The sequence below is a fragment of the Dama dama genome, chromosome 13, assembly GCF_033118175.1.
Source record: "Dama dama isolate Ldn47 chromosome 13, ASM3311817v1, whole genome shotgun sequence".
Taxonomy (NCBI): domain Eukaryota; kingdom Metazoa; phylum Chordata; class Mammalia; order Artiodactyla; family Cervidae; genus Dama; species Dama dama.
Window position 1 is genome coordinate 33,222,416 of NC_083693.1, and position 18,401 is coordinate 33,240,816.

Here is an 18,401-nt window from a genome sequence, read left to right on the forward strand (position 1 = left end):
CTCCACCACTGGAAATGAGCTGTCTACACTTCTTGCCTCCACATTTTCACCTTTCACTCATATCTCAAGCCACTGCTCTCTGGTTTCTTCTCATCACCATTTCAGTGAGACAGTTCCCAACAAGGACACCAAGTACTTAATCATCAGATTAAATGGCACCATCTCCTTCTTATCTTGACCTCCCTGTGGCATATATCTGGACATCTCCTTCCTTCTGAAAATTCTTTAATTCTTTGGTTCCTAAGGATATGGCAACCCACTCCAGTATTCTTCTCTGGGAAATGCCATGGACAGAGGAGCCTGGCAGGCTACAGTCCATGGGGTCGCAAAGAGTCAGACACAACTCAGCAACTAAACTACCATCGCCACCACAGGACCACACAGAATCTCTTTTTCTGACTGACCCTTAGATGTTGGTGTTACCGGGCTCTATCCTTGCCACTGCTTTTCTCATTCTGCATGGTCTTCTAGAACCCCTCTCATGGTTTCAACCACGACCTTCCTATTGAAATGACTCCCATCTCTGTGGTCTACCTTGACCACTTCCCCTGAGCTATATATTCATCTCTCCACTAAAACATCTCTCTCTGGATGCCCCGTGAAATCTCAACACACAAAACCACTCATGATCTCATCCCCCAAACTGCCCATTCTTCATGGATTTCCTCATCTCAGTGAATGTCAAAACTAATCATCCCATTGCTGAAGCCAGAAACCAGAAAATAGTTTTTGACTCCTCCTTCTTCCTGGCTACTGGCTGCCCAGTGAGTCAGCAAGCCCTGTCTCAGCCCCTGTCTTCTCTGTCTTGGAGAGAGGTCCCCTCAACTGAGCTCCTGCCCCAGGCTCTCACCCTCAAATCCACCTCCACACAGCCCACCAGAGAAATCTGTCTAAACCCAAACTATGATCGCATCCCTCTCCTATTTAAAGTCCTCCCATGGCTTCCAACTGACCACCTTTCCCCCTCTCATTTCTCTCCCTTAGTTCCAGTCTGTGCCCACAAGGAGGGAGGACCATTTGGGGAGAGCAGCCAACAGTCAGGGCTTTGGCAGCTGGTCAGAGGGATTTGGTTTGGCATAAGATGATATGAGAACCATTCACAGGTTCAAAGGCAGGGCATGATGACATGATGACACGACGACAGGTACACATGGCAGTCCTACAAGTGGGAGACACATGAGCAGGCTGCTGTAGACTGAATGTCTGTATCCTCCCAAAATTCATGTTAAAATCTAATGCCCAGTGTATTTGGAAGTGGGACCTTCGGGAGGTCATTAGGTCATGAGGATGATGTGTGTGTGCTCAGTCGTGTCTGACTCTTTTGTGACTTCATGAACTGTAGCCCACCAGGTTCCTCTGCCCACCAGGCTCCTGTGCCCGTGGAATTTTCCAGGCAAGAATACTGGAGTGGGATGCCATTTCCTACTCCAGGGGATCAAACTTGAGTCTCCTGCATCACCTGCATTGGCAGGCAGATTCTTTACCACTACCGCCAAGTGGGAAGCTCCATGAAGATGGAGGCCTCATCATGAGATTAAGAGATCCCAGATAATTTCACCCTCCTCCCCTTTACCCCTCACCCCATGTAGAGACAGGAAGAAAAGACTATTTTTTTGTGAAACAGGAAGCAGGCCCTCGGGAGACAACTGAATTGCTATGCCTTGATCTTGGACCTCCCAGCCTCCAGGACTGTGAGAAATAAATTTCTGAGGTTTGTTTGAAAGTCACCCAGCCTATAATAATTATGATACTTTGTTATAGCAGCTCTAAGGGACTGACACAGGCAACAGAGGCAAAAGGACCTAGTCTACAGCTAGAAAAGAGGAAAATGTAGGGCTATCGAGGAAGAGTAAATATTTCAAAAGGAAAAATCACCAGATGCCAGGAGTAAGGGAATGCCGTTAGCAGATAAAGTCAAGCACTATTTAAGTAAACAATCCACAGGAAGTCTAAGAATTTAACGCCCCATTATCCGAACCCCTGGATAAAAGAACAAGAACAGGGGTTAAAACACACACACGCTTCTACAGGGCGAGTGAGGAAGGCAGATGCTGGGAGAAACTGTAGGAAAGTCTGGAAGAGGGACAGGCACAAGGAAACATGCTGAGGACCAAAGTCCGTTATACTCAGGAGCCGCGGCAGCCGACTTCTTAAAGGTGAGCTTCAGGATGATGAAAGAGACAGCATTCATTCATTCGTTCTTTGGGCAGATTAAAAAAAAAAACAACTTTGTCCAAAATGTTGCCAGGATTGGAAACGAGTGACCTGCCAGAAGAAGTCCCTTTCACGAAACTCCAGGCCTGGACGGCGGACGCACGGAAAGGCATAACCGCTGACGGACTCTGGAGTTAACGGAGATCCGTGTTCGAATCCCGACTGTCCGGCTCGGCAAATTAGAAAACCTTCGGTGACTTCGGTTAAATGGCTTGCCCTGGGTGGATCACACCGCATTGTGAAGGGCAGACCTAGGGTGAGACCCCCCCCCTCCACAAGGTCGCTGACCCCAGACCGGTGCTTCTTCCAGCAGCCTGATGCTCTGGGCGGCGGGTCTCCTCGCGCGGCCGGCCCCCGGCCTGGGGCGCCTTTGTGCCCCCCTCACCCGAGCGCACTCGTAGAAGCGGTCCGCACGGGGGGCGGGGGGAGCCGGGCGGGAGATCTGTCAGCGGGAGGTGGGCGTGGGACTGGGGGGCTGATGGGAGCGCCCCAGAGGTGGTGCGGACCTGTGGGGCGGGGGGCGGCCAGGTGGTGATTGGCTGGGCTGCGGCTGGCAGCTCCCGGCCAAGAACAAAAGAGAGCGGGCGGCTGGCGGCCTCCGGAGTAGGCGCTGCTGCCCGCCCGGCGCGGGCTTCGGTGCTGGGGGAGGACGTACCTACCACCCGCCCGCCCGCCGAGCAGCCGGGCTGGCGCGCTCGGTTTCTGCGCGAAAGCCGGCCGTGTACCTAGGAATTAACCGGCCGGCGCTGGAGGGGAGGGGTGGGGAGCGGGAAGTGGGGTGTGTGGGGGGGGATGCTGAGCGCGCGCGAGAACAATAATAAGATCGTGTTTGCGGTCGCTGCCCGAGGAGGAATTCGGAGGAGGCGCGAGGCCCGGTGCTCGCGCCGCGCCCGGGAGCCCGGGAAGGAGGCCGGCGGCGGCGGCGGCATGAGGCAGGCGACGCGGAGCCTGTGAGCAGCGCGCGGCGGCGGCGGGGACCTCGGCGCGGGCAAGAGCCGAGCGGCCGGGGGCTCCCCTCCCCCGCTGCCGGGCGGTGATTTGCCGGGCCTGCTGAGCCCCCCGCCCACCCCCTCGCCTCAGCCGCCGCCTCGACGCTTCCCCTCGTCGGAGCGGCCGCTCGTCCGCCCGCCCGCCCGGCTCGAGGCCCGCGGGGAGCGCGGCGCAGTCCGTCGGCCCGCGGGGGGGCGGCCTCCCGGCATCTTAGCGGCGCCCAAGGACGACCAGGAAGGGGAGCGGCCGGGATGGCGCGTCCGCGGCCCCGCGAGTACAAGGCGGGCGACCTGGTCTTCGCCAAGATGAAGGGCTACCCGCACTGGCCCGCCCGGGTGAGTACGGCGGCGGCGCGCGGGCCCGCCCGCCCACCATTTTCCCCTTCATGATGGCGCGCCCGCCCCCTTTCCCCGTCGCCTCAGCCCTGAGCGCGGAGCCCGCCGCGAGCGGCCGACTGCGGCCGGGGCTGAGGGCTCGGGCGGCGCTGCGCAGAGAGAACTCGGCCGCGCCGGAGGCGAGGGTTCCCGCGGGCCGCGCCCGCACCCCGCGAGGGCGGCCATCCTTCCGCCCACTTTCGAAGGCGGCTCCGGCCCCTGCAGGCCAGCTGCTGCCTTCCTGCCGGAAAGCCGGCGATGACCGGGAGCCTGCTTCGCCGGGAAGCGGGCCTGGAGCAGAGGCATCGCCCGGGGCCGGGTGGTTGGCGGACTCGGCGGTCTCGGGGCGAACGTCGGGGCACGTAGGGGAACGTAGTGCAAATGGCTGTCCGCGAGCCGGCGGGCGCCCGCGGCGTCGATCCTGGAAATGGGCAGTGGTCATTCCGAGCCAGCGGCAGCCTCTTGGCAGTCGTTCATCCATCTCTCAGGGCATCCTTCGCCATCCAGACTTGTTGAGTTTTCCCTGAGCGCGATTCTGGGTGCCCCGCCTGCTCTATCATTGTCCTGGGGTACGAGCATCCCTGGTGCCCCTGCATCTTTTAAACCGACACCGAATAGTCGGGAGCTGGCAGCTTGGCACTGGCTAGTGGGTCCCGGAAGCTCCTCATGCCTTTTCACCTCCATATTTGTTTTAGGTCGGATTCCAGACCTCATCCTTGGCCCCCCACCTCAGTCCACAATAGCTCTCTCTTCCCATAAGCAGGGTTGTCGCTGTGCTCTTTCTCTAGAAAGCATCTACATGTAATACATAACATTAATTTTTTTTTTTTAACCAGGCCCTTTACTAGCATGTGTGCTTTGTGTTTTAAAATCAGTCCCTTTTACTTTTATAATAGTTGGTAGTTAATTGCTTGACATAAGAAATGTAGTGGAAAGGAGGGTCAAGGCATGTTCAAGTCTGTATTGGTATCCTTGGAGGAATAGAATTAGACATGGGAAATAGTGGTAGCATAAATATGAATAAAAACTCTAAAAATGTTGTATTATATGCAAGTGAAGATACCCAAGACTCCCCCGCCCCCCAAATACACCCATTCACAAAAAGAAGTGATATCATGGGTGGCCAGACTGAAATTTAGTGAAGTTGAAGTAATGGACGGATGTAATCTTTTTTCTTTTTTCTTTTTTTTTTTAGTTTGTCATGATTGTAAAATGGGAAGAACACTGGGTCAGGAATTGGGGGACCCTGACATCTGGTCCGGGCTCTGGTACGGGCTGATCATCTGGACTGTCTGAATATCCATTTCTGCAACTATAAAATGATCATCTCTAGGATTTCTTCCAACATTAACAACTTCAGATTTCAAGGGGAAAAAAACAGTCTCATTCAGATTCCATGAGGCTGTGCAAATAACTTTTATCCATATCTGAACTGTAGGTTGTCCTTAAATAAGGCAAAGTTCATGGTAGAATAATGGGTTGTTTTTTCATATATATATATAGGGCAAGATTTGTTACTTTAGGAATCCTTTAGAGAATCCCTTGAATATACTTTTCAAGTAAGAAATAAACAGGGCATATATGTTTGTGGATAGTCAAAAGTGAATTAAAAGTTATCATCACCAGTTGGTCATTTTCTTGTAACACAATGGCTTTCTTTAATCTTACCTTTGAGAAATATTTCCTGAGAGTCAAAAAGAAAATAGACTTAAAATTTTATTAACATGTTGCTTGCATAGATTGGCCACCTGTAGTAATTTTGAAACAAAAAGGTGCTGCAGAAGTGGTCTTAGTTATATATTTAATTGTACATAAAATTCCTAGGAGTCTTAACTCCATACCAAGGGAAAATGGAAAGTAAAATGAGGAAATAAAATCAATTACATTGTTAGATAAGATGCAGTAAATACAGGGGGGAAAATCTGTGTCTGTTCACATTTAACAATGAGTTCCTCAAGAAAAGGACCTAAGTCTCCCTAATTTTCTAAAATATTTTATAGTGAGTGGCATGCTGTAATTTCCAAATAAAGGTAAAGGTTAGAAAAAGAAGAAGGAGGTATTTGAGTCTCTGCTCTTTGTTAGTTGCAGCTGAATGTGTCAGTGTTCTCATTTAATTTTCTTCCCATTTCTAGGAGATAGTATCCCCACTTTACATCTAGCTATAGCTTTGTAGATAATGATATAAAATACTTACAGGAAAAAAAATCCCAATTATTCCAATATTTCAATTATTTCAATACAATTGCTTGATATGAAGGCCAGCTCTGCTGGAATTTTGTATGGCCACAAGGAATCAAACACAGGAAGAAGAACATTGGGGAGACAGTTTTTTTCAGGCTGTGGGGAGGAGCTTTCTAATAGAGCTGATCCACGTGGAATGGAGAAGTGACTTCTCTGCTGTAGAGAAGACATTTGTTTTAGTTCTAGGAATCCCCTTATGAGGAATGTGAGCCAAGAGAATTCAGACCTCTGGTAAATTTAATCAGGTTGGTTTCAGCTTTTGGCTGGGCTTCACACTCTGTGTCCTAGGGCGTGTTCTGTAATCTTTCCAAGTTTCTGTTTACTAGTCTGTAAAATAGGGATAATTCTCACCTCACAGGTATAGTGTATGTAAAACCACTAAGCATTGGTATTGAATGTTCCTTCCTTTTTCCCTTTTTGAATTTCTAACTTTTCCCCTGTATCACTACACTATTTAAAATTTTCAACTCTTGAGTAAATTTTTTTCTTGTCCAACATTTTATCATGAAAATTTTCAAATATATGGAAAAGTTTTAAAAAATTGTACAGTGAACAGCCATATACCTTACCACCTAGATTTCCACACTTAACATTTTACTATATTTGCTCTGTTTGTTTATATATCCATCCCTCTAGGTGTATAGCAGTCCATCTTATTTTAATGCACCTCACAGTAAGTTGCAGCCATCATTATAATTTACTGCTACACAGTTGAGCATGTGTATCATTAACTCAGTACAGTCAGTTCAGCCACTCAGTCATGTCCAACTCTTTGCGACCCCATGGACTGCAGCACACCAGGCTTCCCTGTCCATCACCAACTTCAGAAGCTTGCTCAAAGTCATGTCCATCAAGTCATTAACTAGAGGTCAATATTTTTAATAGATCCCCTTTTTCCTTTTGAGGTAAAATTTATGTAGACTGAAACACACTTAGCGTAAATGTGCCATTCAGGGAGTTTGACAAATGGGTGCACTGGTAGAAGGCAAGCCCCTGCTGGCACAGTACCACTACCCAGGAAAGTTCCCTCATGCCTCTCCCCAGGTGGTTCTTGTCCTCCTCCCTTTTCAGATATATTGTTTTAACATTAAATAGCAGCTGGCTGTTTCTGATGGCAATACTTGTGAAAGTGAAGTGAACATGTTAGTCGCTCAGTCATGTCCGACTCTTTGCAACCCTGTGAACTGTAGCCCACCAGGCTCCTCTGTCCATGGAATTCTCCAGGCAAGAATATTGGCCTGGATTGCCATTTCCTTCTTCAGGGTATTTTCCTGACCCAGGGATCAAATCTGGGTCTCCCGCATCGGGGGCAGATTCTTCACTGTCTGAGCCACCGTATATAACTTTAAAAATTAGAAGTTCATTTATGCCTGAGGATAAACTAAATTAATACTAAAAAATAGTTGTGCTAAAATGAGTTTCTGAATCTTTTTGATTATGTACATTATTGGCTAAAAAAAATACTAGACTAAGTTTATATTTTAAAAGTTCTAATTTTTGGAATTATTTTGCCTACTTCTTGTGAGATCTGACTAGCATGTCAGAGTTTTTAATCTTCTAAAGAAATAAAGAATTGTCAGGTTGGCCATTTCCTTGCTTGCTTGTGCTTATATTATTCATGTCATCTTTGTAGGATCGATGTAGGGATTTGCCTTGTGGCTCAGATGGTAAAGAATCTGCCTGCAATGCAAGAGAGCCAGGTTCGATTCCTGGGTTGGGATGATCCCCTGGAGAAGGGAATAGCAGCACCCTACAGTATTCTTGCCTGGAGAATCCCATGGACAGAGGAACATGGTGGGCTGCAGTTCATGGTGTTGCAGAGTCGAATATGACTGAGTGACTAACAGCTTTTGCAGGACTCCTTTAGCTAGCTTGTTCATTTAGGGAGAACTCTGTTACTAGTAGATGTTCCATAATTGTGCTCAACCAGGCACACACAACTGACAATAAGTGAATAAATATAACCATCTAAATAAACACACTAGTGTTAATTTATATATTAAATATTAGTAAAGTTTACTTTTTGGGCAAAAGAATAAGAAACTAAAATAGAAATTGTACTATTTTCTTCTCATACCTATTAAAATCATCTTGTGTATTTCCTGAGGTGTGAGAAATCTGCTTATGTTACTCCTCTAAAAGAGGCAATACCAAAAAATGTCTTAAAGCTCTTGTGTTTCAACTAAAGAGCTTTTTTAAAATTAAGCGAATTCTCAAACATTGTTAATAGAGTAAACTGATACAATCACTTTAGAAAACTGCCATGATCTATAGTTAAACACATGCCAACCTTGTGACCTAGCAGTCTGTTCCAGGCATACATCCAGGAGAAATGAGTGTTTATGTCCACCAAAAGACTTCTACAGCAATACTCATAATAGCTTTATCCATAAAAGCAGAAGGTTGAAAACAACCCAGATGCCCATCAACACAAGAACAGTCAAGCAAATTTGTAGTATATTTGTACAGTGAAGTACTACTCAGCCATAAAAAGTAACAGACTACTAATGCCCACAAAAATATGGATGAGTCTCAAAAATACAAGATTGAGTGAAAACAGCCAGATACAAGAGAGTACATTCTGAATGATCCCGTGATATTCAAAAATAGGCAAAACTTATCAGTGCTGATCAGTCTGTGGTAGGTGGAGGTGATGGTGGGGTTACTGACTGGTTGTTGTTGTTCGGTTGCTAAGTTGTATCAGACTCTGTGACCCCATGGATTGCAGCACACCAGGCTTCCCTGTCCTTCGCTATCTCCCGGGGTCTCAAACTCATGTCCATTAAGTCAGTAATGCCATCCAATCATCTCATCCTCTGTCACTCTTGACTGGGAGGAGGCACTGGAAATGTTCCATACCTTGATCTGGATTTGTACATATGTAAAAATTTATCAGACTTGCACATTTGGGGTTGCACTATTGCATATATAATGGGGCTTCTCTGGTAGCTCAAGAATCTGCCCAATGCAGGAGACCTGGGTTTGATCCCTGGGTTGGGAAGATCCCTTGGAGAAGGGAATGGCTATCCACTCCAGTATTCTGGCCTGGAGAATCCCATGGACTCTATAGTCAATGAGGTAGAAAAGAGTTGGACACGACTGAGCAACTTTCACATATATAATGCCTCAATTAAAAAAAAAAGAAAACATGCACTTTGTATGAGATGGGGAAAAGAAAACTGTAATACTCCAAGCTTTTTCATGGATTAAATTTTGCATTCTTAGCTTTCAATAAGAAATGTTTTCCTTTAAGGCTTTAGTCCTACAATGTTACATCTTCCTTTTCCCTTTTGACTATTTTAGAAACCTAATTTTTTACTTCATAACTTTCTCTTGAGGCTTCTTTTTAGTTCTGTGTTCTACCTCTGTCTTTTGTTTAACTGCACTAGAGTCTTTCTGTTCCTTTCATACTAAATCATTCATTACTCTTCATATTTTTGATCTAGTGATCAACCTCTCACTTGTTAAAACTCAAGAATACAAGAATAAAGCATTTGACTTAACCATCTACAACAGTTCAAAGAGCTGTACTTTTTTTGAGCACCTACTGTATGTAAGGTGCTGTACTAGATATATTTTTTCATTTTTATACCAACAGGTTAAACTTGCAGAAGTTTAAAAATACTATAATTGAGTAATTAAAGTGATATACCATGCATGCTAAGTTGCTTCCATCGGGTGTCCAACTCTTTGCGACCCTATGGACTGTAGCCGACCAGGCTCCTCTGTCCATGGGATTCTACAGGCAAGGAGACTGGAGTGGGTTGCCATATCCTACTCCAAGGGATCTTGCCTACCCAGGGGTTGAACCCAGGTCTCTTAGGTCTCCTGCATTGGCAGATGGGTTCTTTACCACTAGTGGCACCTCGGAAGTGGTACCATACCCCCTATTAATATGCATACTGGTTGGGAATGTTCAGTTTCTAACTCATAGCACTTTCCTGGTTGGTTGGTTGGTTGGTTTATTTTTCCTTCGACAGTAGACTGCTAGGTTATGAACCTTTATTTCTGGAGACCAGACTACATGTTTTCAGAGAATCAGTTGAGCCTTAAATTCTTCTTAATCTCAACATAAAGTAAGGTGTTTATAATCTTTATTACTTTTGTCCTAAGTTCATGGAGGTCCATCATTGATTCATTCCTTGTGTAGGGTGGCACAGGTTCATGCAGCCTTTCCCTGAGAGACTGTATTTGCATCACCAAGGAACTGGCCCATTGTCTCATTTTCTTCTGCTCAACCCTGGGAGCAGATCAATAACTTAAATTCTCACTACCGACGTTTTCCATTGCTTCCTTTTCAACCAGGTGGATCTGTTCTGTCGTATCACCTTTGGAATGCCCTGATGACTACTTGTGGCCCCATGATTAGAAAAATATTAATTCTCTTAGTTTCACTGTATGAGATTGTGTTTGATTCTTTTGGAAATGATGGTTTAAAATGATATATGACTTTGTTGAAAATGTCTGTTAGCCTTAGAAAAACATGACAAACTTAAAAAGTATAGTAAGCATAACAAAGGAAGAGCCCAAATCTTCCTATTTGTTGGAGAAATATTTTCTATTGCAGAAGAGTCTCCAGATGTTTGATCAAAATATAGCCCACTCAATACAGTTATTAGTCCGCTGCGAACAGACTCTTAATCGTTTCAAGCAGTGCTGCTGAAAGCATGATCTGTGGATGGCTACCTGTCAGTGACAAGATAGGTACAGAAATTGAGAGCAGGAGTTTAGAATCTTTTTTAGCTGTTTGATGTGAATCTGATTTAAAAATGAGATTTGTATTTGTATGTCTTATTTTTCTAATAATTCATCTTTAATGTATTTTACTAAAATGTCTGTAACTTAATAGAATTTTTTTTTAATTGCTCCTTCACTCCAGAATGGAAGTACTGACTGTAGATTACCATTAAAAGTCAACAATGTTCCTTGCACCGAAAACACTTTGCTCATACTGTAAAACTATTTAAACTGTCTTTATTTAAAAGAGAGAATGGACTGACCTTCATGTTATATATTAATTCCACCTGTGTAACAAAATTTTATTACACTAGAATGTTCATCCTAGAAAGATTAATTTCCCTAGACATACATGTAAGCATCATGAATATGTACCTATAAGTGTAGGTACATAATTTTTGTAATATATACAGTTTTGCATCTTTTCCCCCACTAAACACTATATCTTTAGAAGACTTCAGTGGCAGTGAATATGTTTTTATAACATTGTTTGTAACAGCCATCTGATAATTTATGGCATGGACTTATTTTTATAAATTATAACTACCTATTATAGGACTTTTAGTTTATTACTAGTTTTATACTATAAAAGAGTACTCAGAAACATTCTTTTGGCTAAATCATTAGTTACTTCCTTAGGACAAGTCTCTGGAAATTATCTGAGTCGAGGGGCATATGCATATGTTAAAGCTTTGTATTATAAACTATTCATTCCACAACCAGAATAAGAGAACACTTGTCTTCTCACATATTCATTAAAAGTTAGATGATTCAAACTTTTGAAAGCCTTTGTTAATTTAATAAGCACAATTATTTTTATTGCAATATAATGGCTTTACCATGTTACATTAGTTTTTGCCATACAATGAAGTGAATCAACTATGTTTAAATACATCCTTTCCCTCTTGGACCTCCTTCCCACCCCCATCCCGCCCCTCTAGGTCATCACAGAGCACTGAGCTGAGCTCCCTGCGCTATACAGCAGGTTCCCACTAGTTATCTCTTTTACTCATGCATTGTATATGTGTCAATCCCCCAGTCTCCCAATTTAATGAATATATGATTGAATTAATTTTGGTTATTAGGCAAAATATATGTATTTATATCAATAATGTATATATATCTTGTTATCAAGTTAGAATGAGTATATATAACACTACTATGAAATCAATATCCCCATTAGAGAACATGGACTTTCAACTAAAGACACTTAGGTCTTAATTCTAGACTATTAAGAATGCCACAGAACATAAGAAAAGTGATACCAGATTGGGTTAAGGACTGAAGAAGCATTTGGCGTTATGTTGGGGGTTTCCCTAGTGGCTCAGCGGTAAAGCATCTGCCTGCCAATTCAGGAGATGCGAGTTTGATCCCTGGGTTGGAAAGATCCCCTTGAGAAGGAAATGGCAACCTCTTCTAGTATTCTTGCCTGAGAAATTCCATGGGTAGAGGCTCCTGGTGGGCTACAGTCCATGAGATGGCAAAAGAGTCAGACACGACTTGGCAGCTAAACAGCATGGCCATACATGCTGATACATGTGTGTTTGTAGGGCTCACGAGTTGCTGTGAAGCTAGAAATCTTCAGAGATTTACTATTATAACATTTATTATATTATCTTTAGTCCATATCTCTTTGAAAGCCCTTTGGCACAAGGCAGTATAAAAATAAGTATTAGTTGTACATTTAAAGAAAGCCAAGGCTTATTAACATCAATTGTGAATGAATAGCATGGTGTTGACTTAGTGTAGTTTCCAAAACCTTTATGTGTGAGAGAACATATCTGCTTTGACCATCAAATAGGGTAATCATGAAAGTTACTGTTCAGTAGAGCCTAGAAGCTACATCGTAAGAACTGCTACTGGCTTGTGCAGCTTCTTGCCTGTTTACTGCATTCCTAGACCATATACCAGCATTTTCCTATGTGTACTTCCTGCCATTTGTATACATAATCTCCTTTCAGCTGATTAAAATAGAGGTAGGAATTGAGTTTTTCTTTTATCTTCTTTCTTGGTCAAAATTTGCTGTAGTCAGTTGAGTACCATCTGTATGGTTACAGAGAGCCACATGGAGGTAAAAAGAGTGAAATAATCTAAAGATGGGTGAGCTCAAGCCTTTAGAATGACATCCTCCAGATTTCTGAGCAAGACTTCCTGCCATGTATGGAAAGACAACTAGACCAGGAGTTCAAAGATAAGCACTTCATTCTACCACTGTCTTGGTTTGTTAGGTTTGGGCATCTTTTTCATTATAGCCTCTTTATAAAACAGGGAGAGTGCTAATTCTTACTCTCATCCTTTTCCCTAGTAATCAAATGTGAAAATATTCTTGAAGGAACTGTTTGCTAATTAAGTACCTAATAATTACCTCCTAGAAACACCAGACTAGGAGCCTAGTAAAGTCTCAGTAAGTGCTTTTGTGGTTTGGCAAGTGTTTCAGCCCTTTCCTTGTGACTTTGTATTAGTGGGTTGGCTCTAGGCTCTGGGAGTTGTGAGGACTTCCTATTATTACCCCTCCTTCAGATTTCTGAGTGTGATGAGCCATCTCTAGAGATTCCACATAGCTTTAGGTTGGGGACAAACTAAGCTGGACTGTGTTGCAGATAAAAAGGGTCTGTGAATCAACTACTCTTCCCAGTTGCTCACTGGGACTCAAGATCTGAGTGGATTCTCTAAGCTTGATTATAGTCTCTTAAGTCTTCTCCAAAGTGGAGGTACCATTTCAAAACGGACTGGGTAATTTTTAACTAACACAGTAGTAACTTCCTGGTTTCTATCTAGTAACGTCTAGTAACTTCTATGTTTATTAAGATGAGAATTGTTGTAATGATAGGTTCAGTTAGGTTCAGTATTCGTTAGCAAATATATAAGTGAGTTTCACAGAAGATCAAAAAACTTTTATGTAGGGAAAAACGTCAAAAAGTGAACTCATAGCTTTAGATCTCTTTTTTCCTTTTTGTTACTGAAGTAGAACTTTTGTTTTAATGACATCTTTAATTTTGGAGGAAATGCATATTTAGAGGGAGCAGTATTATACAATCTCAGTTCAGTTTCTCAAAGTTAGCATATGTTAAATGGATTGAAAATTAATTCCCTTTAGACTTTTGTTTGACTTTCAAAATGAGACCAGTTATTTTCAAACAAGGCATAACTGTTCTTATCTCCTTCGCTGGACTGCTTCATGAGGATTAAGTCAATAATTTTGAAAAAGTATTTAGACCTTGGAAATGAGTCATTGTTGTTGATTGATTCTGTAGCAGTCTAGTCTAGTGGCTTTCAAACTTTTTGGTTATAACTGACAGTAAATATTACTTTATATATATATATTTATATATAATATAAATAATTATTAATTTCATACACACACACTAGAAAAAGTTTTTCACAAATCATACTAAATGTGATGCATCCTGATATTTTTATATTTCATCTTGTTTAAAATCAGGTTGTAACCCACAAAATCAGTTTCACTACCTACAGCTTAAAAAGCACTGGTCTGGTCTGTTAGGCCAAAGGGAAATTAATCTCTGTGGGTGGTATGTTTCTATAGAACAGTAATAGATGAATAGCTTACAAATAGCTGTGAAAAGAAGAGAAGCAAAAAGCAAAGGAGAAAAGGAAAGATACCTATTTGAATGCAGAGTTCTAAAGAATAGCAGGGAGAGATAAGAAAGCCTTCCTCAGCGATCAGTGCAAAGAAATAGAGGAAAACAATAGAATGGGAAAAACTAGAGATCTCTTCAAGAAAATTAGAGATACCAAGGGAACATTTCATGCAAAGATGGGCACAATAAAAGAAATTGTATGGAACTAACAGAAGCAGAAGACATAAAGAAGAGGTGGCAAGGACACACAGAAGAACTGTACAAAAAAGATCTTCACAACCCAGATAATCACAATAGTGCGATCACTTACCTAGAGCCAGACATCCTGGAATGTGCAGTCAAGTGGGCCTTAGGAAGCATCATTACAAACAAAGCTAGTGGAGGTGATGGACTTCCAGTTGAGCTATTTCAAATCCTGAAAGATGGTGCTGTGAAAGTGCTGCACTGAATATGTCAGCAAATTTGGAAAACTCAGCAGTGGCCACAGGACTGGAAGAGGTCAGTTTAAATTCCAATCCCAAAGAAAGGCAGTGCCAAAGAATGCTTAAACTACCACACAATTGACTCATCTCACACACTAGGAAAGTAATGCTCAAAATTCTCCAAGCCAGGCTTCAACAGTACATGAACCGTGAATTTCCAGATGTTCAAGCTGGATTTAGAAAAGGCAGAGGAACCAGAGGTCAAATTGCCAACATCCATTGGATGATTGAAAAAGCAAGAGAGTTCCAAACATCTATTTCTGCTTTATTGACTACGCCAAAGCCTTCGACTATGTGGATCACAATAAACTGTGGAAAATTCTTCAAGAGATGGGAATACCAGACCACCTGACCTGCCTCTTGAGAAATCTGTATGCAGGTCAGGAAGCAATAGTTAGAACTGGACATGGAACAACAGACTGGTTCCAGATAGGAAAAGGAGTACGTCAAGGCTGTATATTGTCACCGTGCTTATTTAACTTCTATGCAGAGTACTTCATGAGAAATGCTGAGCTGGAAGAAGCACAAGCTGGAATCAAGATTGGGAGAAATATCAATAACCTCATATATGCAGATGACACCACCCTTATAGCAGAAAGTGAAAAAGACCTAAAGAGCCTCTTGATGAAAGTGAAAGAGGAGAGTGAAAAAGTTGGCTTAAAGCTCAACATTCAAAAAACTAAGATCATGGCATCCGGTCCCATCACTTCATGGCAAATAGATGGGAAAACAGTGGAAACAGTGGCTGACTTTATTTTTTTGGGCTCCAAAATCACTGCAGACGGTGACTGCAGCCATGAAATTAAAAGACGCCTTCTCCTTGGAAGAAAAGTTATGACCAACCTAGACAGCATGTTAAAGGCAGAGACATTACTTTGCCAACAAAGATCCGTCTAGTCAAGGCTACGGTTTTTCCAGTGGTCTTGTATGGATGTGAGAGTTAGACTATAAAGAAAGCTGATCACAGAAGAATTGATGCTTTTGAACTGTGGTGTTGGAGAAGACTCTTGAGAGTCCCTTGGACTGCAAGGAGATCCAACCAGTCCATCCTAAAGGAAATCAGTCCTGAATATTCATTGGAAGGACTGATGTTGAAGCTGAAACTCCAATACTTTGGCCACCTGATGTGAAGAGCTGACTCATTTGAAAAGACCCTGATGCTGGGAAAGATTGAAGGCAGGAGGAGAAGGACAACAGAGGATGAGATGGCTGGATGGCATCACCGACTCAATGGACATGAGTTTGAGTAAACTCTGGGAGTTGGTGATGGACAGGGAGGCCTGGTGTGCTGCAGTCCATGGGGTCGCAAAGAGTCGGACACGACTGAGCAACTGAACTGAACTGAACTGAGTAGTGGAATTTTTGAGATGAGTTAGTAGTCCTGAGTTTTCTGTTCTGCTGTAGCCACAGTCTGACATGAAGTTCACATGAACATAAGAAACAAAAGTTATTTTATGTTAGGTCATTTAACCATCCTGGCCAGTGTTTTCCTTGATCTCCAAAAGTATGCAGGTCAAATATTTCTAGTCTCATTTTCCTTCTAATCTTTGAACTCTAAATATACCTATAACTGTCTTGAAGCTAAATATAGTCTCATACTTCTTGAGGGTAATAAGCTTCATACATTTGCTAAGTAGTCAATTATAAACATTGTTCGACACCTAGTGTTACCTGGCTGATAATATTGAGGATCTGGGCTTTTCTTGGGTTTGGGAGACTAGACTGTGGAGGTATCAGGCTGTCTATGACTGGGGTTGGTGGGCTTTTCTTAACTCCAGAAGACTTATAGGTGGGGTAGGTTTGTGGCACCCTCTGAGGTATATGTAAAGTCATGGGTCTAACACATTTCTAATGATTCTGTATTTTCTTTACGTCACTTTTGTCCAATCAAAAAGAGATTTGCTACTATTACATATAGCAGCCTCAGAAGAGAAATCTCATGCTGATGATAGTAAGACTCTCTTCAATTTCCAAAAATGATAATTTCCAAAAAGTTATGGGAAGCAGTTTTATATATCTCACATCTGGCTGATGACTCAGAAAATAAGTACATTTCTATTGGAAAATAGCCCAACTATACTAAGTGGAAATCTCTGGACACAAAAGGGATAACATCGCGTTAATCTTTGTGCTAAGCCAGGTATTCGAGAACTCCGATGGCTCTCCACTTAGCCTTTTGTCACTGCTGTTGTTTACTGGCCCTGCCTTGTGCCATGTGGGGCCGCAGGGGAAGAACAAAGCGTTTGATAGAGTTATGAAATTTGACGATCTCCACTGTTCATTTTTAATAAGCTCCTTGTCTGGGGCAAAGATTTATTTAACTACAAGGGATCAGATAACCCAGAACAAATGTGTCCCTTGTTTTTTAGTTGTAAAAGCAAATTACAGCAGTAGGATAGCTCAGCGAGAGTGGGCGTTTAGAGAAGTTTGTTGATGAAAGGGAGATGATGGTGACTGTAGACTCCGTGCCACTAGAATTGCTTCTCATTCAGTATTATTGTAAACTCTGAAAACTTAGCCCTTGTCCTCTCCATTTCCTTGTGGTATTGCAGCTACCTCCTGGCTTCACTCCTTTCTTATCAAAATTAGTCCTTCATGATTACTTCTTGCCCTGTGCACATTTTCATGCACTCAACCTCCAAACTCCTACTAAGACCAGCTAGACGTAATCACAAAGACATGCAGACATGACTGCTCCAGGGTTAATTTCAGTTAGGATCTCAACTCTGCTCATCATTTCTTTTACTTGACCCAGTCAGCTCCCTTTCCATCCTTCTCAGGTGGTAGTAGATAACATTTACTGCCCTTTTCCAGCTCAACTTCTTTCCCCCTTCTTTTCAGCAAATTATTTTATTTTCATATTTTATATATTCATTTTCAAGGTGCCATGGAAGAGTAGGAGCTTCTTGCACAGGTGAAGCCATGTCTGCCTCCTGTCTCTGTCCTTCAGCAGATGAATGACCTTGGGTACCTAATCTCTTAGCTTCTATGGTCTGTAAAATGGAGACAGTAATGCCTACTTTTGAGGGTTATTTCAGGAATTTTGAACATAAGGAGTCTGAAATTTAACAAATGATCAAAAAATATTTGTTTCTCTTTCTATCACCTCTTCCCCATCCTTTTTACTAATACCCTCTCCTTCTTGCTTGACCCCACTCGTTTCCTTTCTTCATTCAACATTCAGCAAGTACTTTTTTTTTTGTTTTTCCCAGCAAATACTTTTGAATGCTTGCTATGTCCCGGGTACCCTAAAGATACTAGGGATTAGAGAAGTGACCTCAACAAAGTTTTGTTCTCATAGACTTGAAGTCATCAGTCTCTTCCCCTCCACTAACTCTCTTTTCAGACTAGAAAGAATAATCTCTTCTGTCTTTCTCTGTCTGCCTTTGTTGGTGGTCCAGGCTTCTTTAAATAACTGACCTTACTGTCTCTTTCTCACCCCTCAACCAGAAGTCACCATTGCCTGCCAAATAATAGAACTCTTTTCAATCCTGATTGTTGCCTCTGTGGAAATTAACATTGCCTTTAAAAGACTCTCTTCCCTTGGCTTCCCTTATGTGTTTTTCTTCATGAAAGATCTTTCTGCTTCTCTAACCATACCTTTATAGATCTGTCTTTGGCTTCAAGCCACCATTCTTGAGACCACTATCTTCTAAACCTCTATTTCAGGCCCATATTCACTACTGTAAGCTTCAAATTCAGACATCCGTTTACTGACTGTAGACAGCTCCATCTAGCTGTCCCTCAGGTACCACATGGAA

At 42.8% G+C, this 18,401-nt stretch overlaps 1 protein-coding gene across 1 annotated transcript in view; it reads left to right on the plus strand.

Annotated features, from left to right (window-relative positions):
- Positions 1 to 3,384: 3,384 nt before the first annotated feature.
- The window catches only part of HDGFL3 (HDGF like 3), a 71,158-nt gene continuing 56,141 nt past the window's right edge, over positions 3,385 to 18,401 (plus strand). The window contains exon 1 of the mRNA XM_061158829.1: positions 3,385 to 3,539. Within this exon, the coding sequence (XP_061014812.1) occupies positions 3,456 to 3,539 (84 nt within the window). The 5' untranslated portion in view covers positions 3,385 to 3,455. The remainder of the gene's footprint in view (positions 3,540 to 18,401) is intronic.